Source organism: Frankliniella occidentalis, unplaced genomic scaffold (genome assembly GCF_000697945.3).
Source record: "Frankliniella occidentalis isolate FOCC.00 unplaced genomic scaffold, Focc_3.1 Scaffold84, whole genome shotgun sequence".
Classification (NCBI taxonomy): Eukaryota; Metazoa; Arthropoda; class Insecta; order Thysanoptera; family Thripidae; genus Frankliniella; species Frankliniella occidentalis.
This window is the reverse complement of record NW_026267213.1, coordinates 914,967-925,887: the sequence shown is the minus strand read 5'-3', so window position 1 is coordinate 925,887 and position 10,921 is coordinate 914,967. Positions and strand designations below refer to the sequence as shown.

The window sequence follows — 10,921 nt, the reverse complement described above, 5'->3', positions numbered from 1 at the left end:
CGTAGTATTAAACTTGCAAGTATTCAACTCAATAGCTGTCCTCTTCTAAGTGTGCAACTCCCTCTGTTGAACACTTCCTTAGATTGGACACTTTCTGTGTGGGAAGTATTCAACAGCAAGAGTTGCACTCTTACAAGTGCACAACTACCGAGTTAGAAACACTTTCAAGTGTAATACTACGCAGTTGAGCGCTTGCAAGCATTCAGCTAGCAGTTGCACACGCACTAGTGTTAAGCAGTTGAACACTTAGTTTATCAGTGTATGCTAGAGGGGTAACAATTTCAAAGTTTAAAGTAAACTCACGGCTATGCCAAAATTTTACAACACCTCATGCCACGACAGTCGACGACAGTGTACATTTTGATGCAAAACTTAATGCGTAGTCAGTGGGGTGTATATCGTCGTGTAGTGTACACCACGACGGGTCTTAGCAACGGCGATCGTTCTGTTCGCCATATGCGCAATCAATACTCGGGCCTTCTGGACTTTAAAAATAAAATATAAGAGTCTTGGGTGCAAATTGACCATGTTATGGAGTTCCCTACCCCTAGGGGCGTTTCTCGCGGGGGATGCGGTTTTCTTCCCAAAGAACAGGCTTAAGCCAAAATAACGTCAAAAAAACCTTCTTAATCAAAACATAGTCCTCCCTGGTGTTGACTTACACGTCAGAATGACGTCCCAGGCCCTTTTTGACCCCATATCGACCAAGTGTTCCCACTGGCTCCGTACTTAGTTTCGTAAACTCAAATGACCCAGCAGCCCGTTCAGGGTTCATCTTTGCAAACCATAATAGACCCCCGGCCGACAACTTGGCAACCGGATTATCTACTTGAGATAAATCGTATTTATAGTAGTCTGTCAGCGAAATGACTCATAACGAACCGAGTTCGTGATGAATTAATTCTGCACAAGTACTGTTCTTACTGTCTTGGAAACACGCCCGGATTATGTCTTTAAACCTAAATCAAACATAAGATTTGCACTGTTGCCAAGGTCTCTTCATTGGATTGGACCAAAAATTTGCCCAATTTCGGAAGTGCCCGCCGCTCGCCCGGTTCAGACAACGAAATTTGTTCTACCAGTAGAGTTGGATGATGCTATAGACAGCGCGGCCTCAGGACCCTTCCGCTGACACGGGGATCGAGGCGAAGTCGACAACCCGGAGAGCAGAGCGCAGCGCCGCCGCGTCCTTCTTCCGCGACATGACAGGTGCGCTGCGCCGGGCTGCGCCACGATATTGAGGAACTGTCATGGCGCGTGGCGCATAGCGCGCGCCAGCCCGTCACGCGTCCCGGCAGGGGCTCGGCCAATCATTAGATCCAACGAAAAGCTGCGACCCAACGACATGAGGCGCGGCACTACACTACTGGTGAAACAACTAGTGTGCATGATTTGCACACCAAAGTATGTGCAAGTTGTGATTTTGCACATTGCATAGTGCTTAACTCAATAAGTTGCACACACTTGCGTGGTGTGCGAATTCTAAACGTTTCGTAAACGTTCAAATTCTGCATACTTGGACACGCACCGTTCTGTCAGTAGGAACCATGCGGTGTGCAGCCTCTATACTTTTCGGAAGTGTCGAAAATTGAAACATCGATTGACGCATAACATAGTTAGACACCACAATGTGTCTAGAAAATGCTCACTTGAACTTTAACATCAATTGAAGTGCAAAATTAAACACTTGTTTTACCAGTGTAAAGTCACCTTGTGAGTCGACGAGTCAACTAACTGAACGACTCGCCTCGCGGATACGCCCCTGTACACAGGGTTCTTGGCGAACTTGGTCGTTTGGTGGTCATTTGTTTCCTTTTCGACCGACTGGTCTACAGGGTTCTTTACAAGGTGGTCCTTTAGGACTCTAGGGGTTGGGAAGCCAGCAGACCTAGGTAGGGGCAGATCCGGACCGGTCTGCGTGACCTTTTAATCTGTTGTTTTCCCGAATGTGGCGTAAGGCAGATTTCGCTCTCGCTTTTCTCGTTTTTCGGAAGCTCTCGTCCCAGACCGACGCGTCAGTCTCATCACGTCAGTCAGTCTCCTCGGTGCAGGTGCACGCACGGCCGGGCGCTAGGAGCTGTGCGGCCGTGCGGGGGGCGGGCCGGGCCGAGGGCAGCGGGACCAGTGCGTCACCGTCAGTGCGCCAGCCCACGTCAGCTCGTCTCTGCAGAGCAACCCGGCCTTTCCACGCTGCACACAGACGCACTCGCATGGGATGGGACGTCCCTGTACTTTATTGTGCCGAGGTGTGGCATCTAGGAGCACCACCAGAAATGCAATACCGCAATACAAACGGGAAAGCGCAGGAAAGGGGCAGTCCGCGCTCTCCCGGAGGTCCCCACAAAGGCAAAGGGGCTTCGACTCCTCGGCTCGGGTGTAAACAACGACAACAGCAATGGTGGAAAAGCGTCACGATCACGATCTACTGGACCATCTTTTAAGTCGGTACCTGTCCATGACTCGTCCTCGTTTCATATTTAAGCCTCTATTGAAGCGCCTGTCGCCGTTCTGACAGCCGCTTGAGAGCGACTTAAACCGACCGTTCCGACCGGATTTGACGCGTCAGTAAGCGACATGGAGGCTCACCAGTTTTCTCCTACCTGGTCCGCAAGGTCTATTAAAAATGTACTTGAGTTGGTTTTTTTGTTTTTTTTTTGTTTTGTTTTTCTTTAAAGAGAAAATTTCTTTCATATTGCTCTCAGTGTTACAATATTCTGTCAGGACAGCACGGCGCTCTTCTCCGCTCCCCTAGCGCGGGCAGAAGCATAGCCTCCAAGGTCCCTCTCGCTTTCAGGCGTGGCTGCAGTGCGCTGCGGCAGGTGGCAGGGCGTCAGGTGGAGGCGTCGCCTCCACGCCCGCCTGCAGGGTAGGCAGCCCGGTCGCACCGATGCGCTGCGGCCCGCAGGCTGCATACCTGCTCGGCGCCCGCCAGACCCCGCTGTCTGAGCGGGCACATGCGGGATGCGGGTCTCTTGCATCGCTTGCACCCCCGTCCTTTCCGTCCTGCTTATGGCCTCTTCGATTGTTGTGCCGACTACTGTTGCGTCGAGGGGTGCACTTGATCGCAAAGCAGCACGTTCGGGATCATCCGCACTACGAAAATTCGAGAAAGAATCCGCGGTCTGCAGCCGATTTGTTTTGCGTGTAGGACTATTGTCTCTCTGTGAAAATTAATTGGTCTGTCGCAAATTTACTGCACCGATAATCGCAAAATAACAACGTTGTTTGCAAACCGTGCACACTACCAAAAATGTTGTGAATTAACAAAGAAAAATTTCCCAGTGTATTCAATTACTACATGTCTGAAAATGAATCATGAGACAGAATGACAGCTCAGAAAAATATTTACTTTGCGAAATGATGTGCGAAAAGCGAAACTTATTAGCCCAGCCAGACTAAAAGTTCGGGTTGTGGAACTTTTTAAAAAATGTAACCGACAACAATTAAATTGACGAGTACCCGCATTCACTTCCCTCTGAGAGCGGCCCGCTCCATATCGGCCGAAAACGCTCGGTCATTGGGAGCTCTCCTCTCTGTCCCGGCCGGGGCGGCACTCTATGCGGCGGCGAGTCGTATCTCGAAGCAAAGCCGACCAACACTCCAAGTGCTCAATTATGTTATGGCAGGGAATCTTGAAGAAAGTGGCGGACACACCACGTCCGAACACTTTCAATTATTGTGCCGCCACAGTAAAACCCTAATTCGACAGTACACATCCCTATAGCCAGGTCTGAGGTGTTCTCTATACGAAACCACGATTAGAATGCCATTTCCAGGACGAAAAGAAAAACAAAGGGTTGGCTGAACAGTTTTTAAATATTCGAAGTACGATACATGGGCGATCAGTCGGAGCGCCTGGTGGGTAGGCAAGAATCCGCCACGCGGTTGGGTTGGTGGCCTACCCTGCGCTCATCAGGCGCTGAATGCCGCGGGTTGTGGTCGAGAGGGGGAGAGAGGCGGGAGACATTTAGTGCAACCATTTCAATTTGTAAAATGTTTAGAACCATTCACGCCACGATCCATCTTCTTCATATAAGCAGGCGCTTGGGCGCCACTTGTCCTCGCTAATAACTCCTTCCGCTCACTGCATTAATAAATGACTCTATTAAATCACCGCCTCCGCCGGGTATCGGCGCGGCGTGGCGCGGCTTCGCCTGGGCGGGGCGAGCCGGCTTATCTCATTGTATCGGGGCTCGCGGCCCGCTCGCGGCGCTGGCGGCAAGGTCCCGCGGGCGCGGGTAGGAAGGCGGCAGGAACTTCCCTCCCCGCCCTTCCCTGCCCTCCAGTCGAGACTTATTGAACGGAGGCAAACGTCCATAACACGTCCAGGATGTGTGGAACGCGCAGCCTCGATAGCCGGTAAGCGCCTCGGTGGTGGTGGTAAGCGTGCTCGGAACACAATCCAGGACACGACCGTCTGCAGGCCAAAGGGGGGGAGGAGGGAGGCGCAGCGAGAGTGAGAGCCTTAAGTACACGGCAGTGTGTGCCCCGAAAGAACCAAAACGAACCCCTCAAGGGTGCCACGCCACGTGCGCGCCACGTGCGGAATGTGGGATTGTGCGAGCCTGTCACGGGTGTGCGTGGGTGTGACAGAAGACGTACGACGGTACACATCACAATGAGGTATTTTCCGAATTAGAAGAACAAGAGGAATATCGTCTGCTCCCGGACCATTACGAAGCCTCGACCAATCAGGCAGCAGGCACGGCCTTTCTGGAGCCGGCCACGAGAGAGGCCGAGAGAGGCTCTCTCTGATTGGTCAAGACTTTGCGATGGTCCGGCAGCAGACGATATTCCTCTTGTTCTAATTCGGAAAATACCACATTCATTTTCTGAATTTTCGCATCTCTCTCTTTTAATTTTTCTGTGTTTGTCTGCCGGCGGTTGAAGAGCCTCTGTTGGCTTCAAGCTTCAAGCGTGAATGCTGGACGCCCTGAGCTTGTCCCTCTCGGCTGGCACCCGCTGGCGCCCGCTGGCACCCGGGGCGCCGCGCTGCGTACTACCGCCTTGCCGCGTGCAGCGGTAGGACGCCGATGGGCGCCGCAGGCGGCATTGGCCACCCGGGAGCCAAAATAGTGACTTGCTTCTAGTATTGCCGTGTCGTAGCGCGCCACACACAAAACCTCAGGGACTGGCACCACGATGTATGTTTCGGAAAACGTGCCGACTGCAAGCAAAGGGGTTGATTGTGTTGACATGTTAAGAAACAAAACAATCGAGGACGCGTTCTTGACCAATTTTGTATTCTCCTTGAGCCACTACAAGGGCGCAGTGGGGGAGCACGTTGGGAATACATTGGTAGATTGCCAAAAACACTCGCGCAGCGGAACGTGTTGTTTACATCCGCGGGTGTGCCGGCGCCGGTGGCGTATGAAGATCCGGACTCAAAGTCTGTCGACGATCTCCAGCCGAGAGTCCAGGTGGAGGGGAGGGGCCAGATAGCGACTGTGCGACCGAAGAGGCTCGCTCCCAGCCCCCTCCCCAGCAGTGGGGACTGGATGCGGAGCAACTTTAGCCTGCTGTTTGTGCTGGAGGGAGTTCACGGGTGGTCGTGCGTGCAACACCCCCCCCCCCTCCCCTCTTCCCTAAACGCCCCCAACGCCCCGGGAGTCGCCCGCTGGACTTCCCCGCGCGGTGACAGTCAACAGTCAACGTTAACGCAATCGGGAACATTTCTCATCTCCCAACCTTCCAAACCCTCTCTGGCCGAGACCCGCGGAAAAGCCTTGGATACCAGAGTGAACCACGGCCGAAGCCGTGGTCCGGCCGCCCGGGCCGTGCGAGGGTGTACCACGGCCTGCTAGACGCGGGCGCCAGGAGCCACCTCGGGCGACACCTCGGGCGCCACCGCGCTCGCCGGCTCGCGATTGGCCGGAGCCTGGAGTGGCCTGGCGCCTCCGACTCTGACTGGATGGAGCGGCCGGAGAGGCGGACCAACCGCGATAGCGGCAGCCGCCACTCTCGAGGCTTCCATCTCGAGCCCAGCGGCGCCCAGAGGTCACGTCAAGGCTGTCCTATGCTGCCTATGGTGCGGGCGGCGGGTGGCGCGGCGGCCTCCACCCCGCGGGGGGCGGGGGCAGGGGCGGGGGGCGCGGAGGGGTTTGCGGCTGGTCAGTGAGGGCCGAGCCGAGCCGGACTGCCGGGGTGGGCGCCGGGCCGGGCCGGAGCGGCCGGACAAGTCTGAGCGGGACCTCAAAACAGACGGCGCACTCTCTCCCCGTCGCAGTCAGTCTCTCCCCGCCCAGGGCACACGCTCGCTCGCCAGAGCCGCCACGCCGGAGCTCGCTCTTGGATCAGGACACGCGAGCGCGCGCCGCTTGAACCTCCCCGCCCGAGACCAGTAGAGAAGTGCAGCAAGGATGGCAGTGCAGCTTCAGCAGCAGGCCGCGACTTCGCCGTACACCTTCCCGGACATCCGCAGCAGCCTCCCCGACATCCCCGTAGTGAGTAGAGTAGAGGGTTGTGCCCGGGCCAGAGATGGTGCCAGAGGGGGGAACGAGGATCGGATTGTCACCCGTCTCGTATTTGGGAGGTGACTCGCCGTGCTTATTTTGACTCCTTTAGGCTGCACTCTCCGGCCTGTCTTTGGATAGCTTTCTTTTGTGAGTTGGTTCACCGAAATGAAAAGGGCCAAAAACCAACTCGCTTTAATTGTATCCCCAGCGACGAGTCATTTGAAATATTTAAGACAGCAAAATGGAAGACCTTTCGTTATAAAATACAGCATTAAGGATGTACACACTGATAAATAAAATGTGCAACTGACGTGCACATGCAAGTACCCAACACTACGTTGCACACTCATAAGTGTTCATAAGTGGCTAGATGTTTTAATACTAAAAAGTGTTTAACAGTAGCTAGTTGAGAGCGTTGAACTTCAGGGTTGGCCCTGGTTAGCTTTGGACCCTGTAAAGTGTTCAAATTTACTGTTGAGCCCTTTTAGGAATTCAAATTTTCAGTCCAACACCTAAGAGTGTGCACCACAGAGTTGAACACTACCACGTGCATTGCATGCCAGTCGCACACTTTCGTTTTCAGTGCGTTTGCCGTGGCGTGGCGCCAGGGGGAGAGTAGGCAAACCCGCGACAGGGGGGCGTCGGCGTTGACACACCCAGTATAGGCATTTGTGCCGCCGTACTTACTGTCGCCGATAAAAACGATACATGATTTCTGATTTTGAGCACACCACATTAACATACTTGTTTTCGGAAAACATTTTTGTCGGCGTGCATCATATGAGTTCATTGCCCTTCGCGATATTCCAAGAATTCGCCATCGCCGGGGCCCCGGCGCGTACATGTGTGCGTGTCGCTGGCGGGGCTCGATGTCCTCGCGCGCATTAAGCCCTGTAATGGGGGATTCATGTTGTGTGTGCTCGGTGCGCCGGCCACGCCGCTGACGCAAGTGTGTGGACGCAGGCCGCCCTTCTCCCCGCCCTCCCTCCCGCCGCTCCCGCCCCGAGAAAGGCCGAGGGGGCCCGTTGGGCCACTCTGGCAGCGGCCGAGCTGCTGGCTGGTCGCTGGCCGCTCTGCGTCACCTTGTTTTGCAACTCCTGGAGAGTCCCGCTGCTGCCGAGTCGCGCGAAGGCGTGGTGTGGCGTGGCGTAGCGTGGCGGGCACTTCAGCCCAAAACATCCCTCCGGTGGGAATCCCTCGCCGGATTGGTCACCCATGGCGCGTGCCTGTTTACATTCGCGTCTATGATGATCGGGTGAGTTGGCGAGGGGCGAGGCCCATTCCTTGCGACCCATTCCTTGAACCGGCACCAGCCAAACTATAATCTCCATCCGCAAAAAAACAAGCAGCAATCCGCCAGACGCCCGCCCCGGGTGTCAGGGACCGTAAGCGATTCGCGTGCTGTCTGGCGTCGGCGTCGCGGCCGGCAGACCGTGCTCCTCGGGCACTGTACTCGAGGGGTACACCTCACCCACACACACTCGTTGGACGTAATGAACGTGCACGATATGGGCAAATCACCCTGAAAATAGGCGTCATTTGAAAATTAATTGGAGCAGCAGATAATAATTATTGGAGGAAGCGATAATGTACCCTCAACTCCACGGCAATCGGGGTGTCCTGCCGATGTCACGCGGATGTCCTCCTGGTGCCCTGCGGGTTCTGTGCTGCGGGTGTCCCGCGGGTGTCCTGCTTGTCCGGCCGGGCAGGAGCACCACGACGCATGCGCTGCATGTTCGATTGCTGCGCGTCCTCCGGTTCGATCGCTCGCCCCCGCGGTGCCCTGCGGTGCCCTGCGGCCGGTGGCGGCCGGTGGCTAATGCTAATGGGAGGCCGCGGGGCCCGAGGCCGGGCCGGACAGCGCGCGGCCCCAGTGACCCCCGGGGGCAGGGAGGGCACCAGTAGTGCCGCGACGTGCTGCACCGTGCAGGCGAGGATGAGCTGGCCCAGCGGCCAACACCGCCAGGTACTTACGGGGTGGGGCCGCGCGTCTTGGGCGCACCCAAAGTGTGTGGATATCACGTGTGAAAACAAGTCAGCATAGCCCCCCTCCTCCCCCCACCACCAAAATGGTGGTTTTCTTCACTTTATTGAGTGCATTGATGGCGCTGTGTAAATAGCATATTCCACACAAAAAACAAGCTGAATGCCCCGAAGAAAATGAAATACACTCAAAGAAATGTAGTAGTAGTATCTAGGAACACGCCTTTTTTGGGGTGCATGTTAAACGCCGTTGCACTTGTTTGGGTGCGCGGGCGGTTGGCGGCGGGGTACGCAGACGCGTGCCGCACAGTTTAGCCACAAGAACAACGCGCGCCGTGTGAAACTCCCACCAGGCGTCCGGCGCTCGGCGTGACAAAACAATCGCACTCGTCTGGACGTGTGTAATGTATGAGAAGCGCGGCACCCAAAACAAACCGTATCACGCGAGTTTGACCGTCTTTCAACGAGCAAAGCGGCTTAAAGGTGTCAAACGGCCCCTGACCTCGGCGATCCGCGAGCGTCTCCAAGAGGGCCACTTATCCAGTGGGCTGGGCTCCTCCAAGGTGCCCCCGACCCCCGGCGCGGTGTCACGATTTAGGTCAGGCGAAAATTCCTGCGTCCAGAAAAACGATGAGCTACAGCGACCATGGTTAATTCAGGGAGCACCAGAAAATATGGTTGATGCAACATTATCGTGGTTGTGAGAGCCAAAAATATGGTTTCCATCACGTTGTCATTGTTGTCTGAACTGAACCATATTATTTTATGGTGCCCCCTAAGCCAACCGTACGATGGTTTGCCTACCTACACACGTCAGCAGGAGCTCCTGCCCGACTCGCATGCTGGCATCGCGCTGGCTCCGCCGACGATGGCGCCTGCAGCGCGTTGGGTAGGCCAGCCCGCCGGGCAGCCGCGTGGAGCCGGCGGCCCATCCTGAGCGCCCGAGTGCAGGCAGGCAGGAGCGGAGCGGGGCAGGGGCGAGGGGCGAATCACTTCAAAAATATGGCCGGAAATGGCTGCACTCAAAATCTGACCAGGTGACTGGAAAATGATTGGAAAATGACTGATCGTGACCAGAGAAGTGACTGGACTTTACTCTGATAATGACTATGGAGCCAATTGAATTTGAATTAGCTTGAATTAGGTTGAATTGAATTTGAATTGGACTGAATTGGTTTGAATTATTGCGATTTTATGTTACTGAATTAGCGTGAATTGTCTTGAATTGGCTTGAATTGACTTGAATTAAATATAAATTGTCTTGAATTGGACTGAATTAGTAGAATTAGTTTTGAATTCGTTTGAAATAGATTGAATTGGTCCGAATTAGTTTGAATTGGTTAGAATTAGGGGTGTACACTTGGCAGCGGAGTTATCCACCCCTTATGGAGCCTCTGGATGTGCTTTTCTTACGAATTTTTCGACTGACTGGTGACTGGAAAACGAAACTGAAAAAGTGATTAGTCTGGGCCCCGCTGGTCGAAGTGACGTTCCCTCCGGGCAGTGGCCGCGCGTGCGTGTGACGTGCCGCGGCGGGTCGGGCCGACCTGATACAAGATCATTCGTCACTCTCTCGATCGGCTGGGATCGGCTGCAGACGACAAGCGCGGCGAAACTGAGGCGCGCGCTTGAGGGGAAGGGGGGGGGGGGCGACCCCACTGCGAGGTGTGGCGGGCGGGCTGGAGCGCAGCTTCTCAAGTGACCCTGTTAGTGCTGTTAGTCCCCCGTTGGCTTCTTTCACCTGGAACCTTCCACGCGTGAAATAGGATAGGTCGCCCTCGTACAGAGACAGAGCCACGGCGTGAAGTTCTGACCGCCCGATTGAGACGAAATAAAGGGGGAAATTAAACGTTCGGTAATTTGTTCACGCTTTGTTCTTTATTGTTCAGTAATAATTTTCGCTTGTCCTAATAAAGGAACATTCTGGTTCAAAATACGACCGAGAAGGGCTAGTTATAGTTATTAGCCCAATCGCACATCGGATGCGCCTGTGTTTGAGCCACGGGGCTCAACCCAGGCAACAGGCTTGTGGAGTTTATGTATATGAATCGAATCGTGGCAAAAACGAAGCAACTAACCATCCTTTAATAAAACGACAGAAAAGTATTTGGTGCACTTAAATTATCTTCTTTATCTGCTTCCATCCGATACGTTTACGACTTTGGGGTTCCATTACGAGTCACCGCGGAGCCGGGGAGGTAATTAATTACGCACGCGAGCTCCTCGCCTCGCCGCGCCGCGCCTCGCGAGCGGAACGAGCGCTGGCCATAGTGCACCTATTTAAGTTGGTTTTGTCGCCCCGACCGACCTTGTGCCTACTGGAAATAGAATATATGTCTTCGGCAGTTTTCTCGGCGCACACCGACCGCGAGTCGCTTTGTGTTCGGCGTTCGCGTCGTCGGCACGTGGTCGATAATGACGCCATTCGCCATTCATCACCTCATTACCTGATGTAATCCGGCCTCACGCTCGGGACGGATACT

The 10,921-nt window shown here is 54.7% G+C and overlaps 1 protein-coding gene across 3 annotated transcripts in view; it reads left to right on the top strand.

Moving 5' to 3' along the window:
- LOC113218248 (arylalkylamine N-acetyltransferase 1) overlaps window positions 1-10,921 on the top strand; it is a 22,971-nt gene that overhangs the window by 9,886 nt on the left and 2,164 nt on the right. Inside the window, exon 1 of one of the 3 annotated variants that reach the window (XM_026438515.2) lies at window positions 6,156-6,443. The exons of 1 other annotated variant lie outside the window; for it this stretch is intronic. In XM_026438515.2, coding sequence (XP_026294300.1) covers window positions 6,360-6,443 — 84 coding nt within the window. In that variant the 5' untranslated portion in view covers window positions 6,156-6,359. Of the gene's footprint in view, window positions 1-6,155; window positions 6,444-8,376; window positions 8,422-10,921 lie in introns of those variants that run through there. One more of the 3 variants, XM_052269147.1, reaches the window with a different exon arrangement.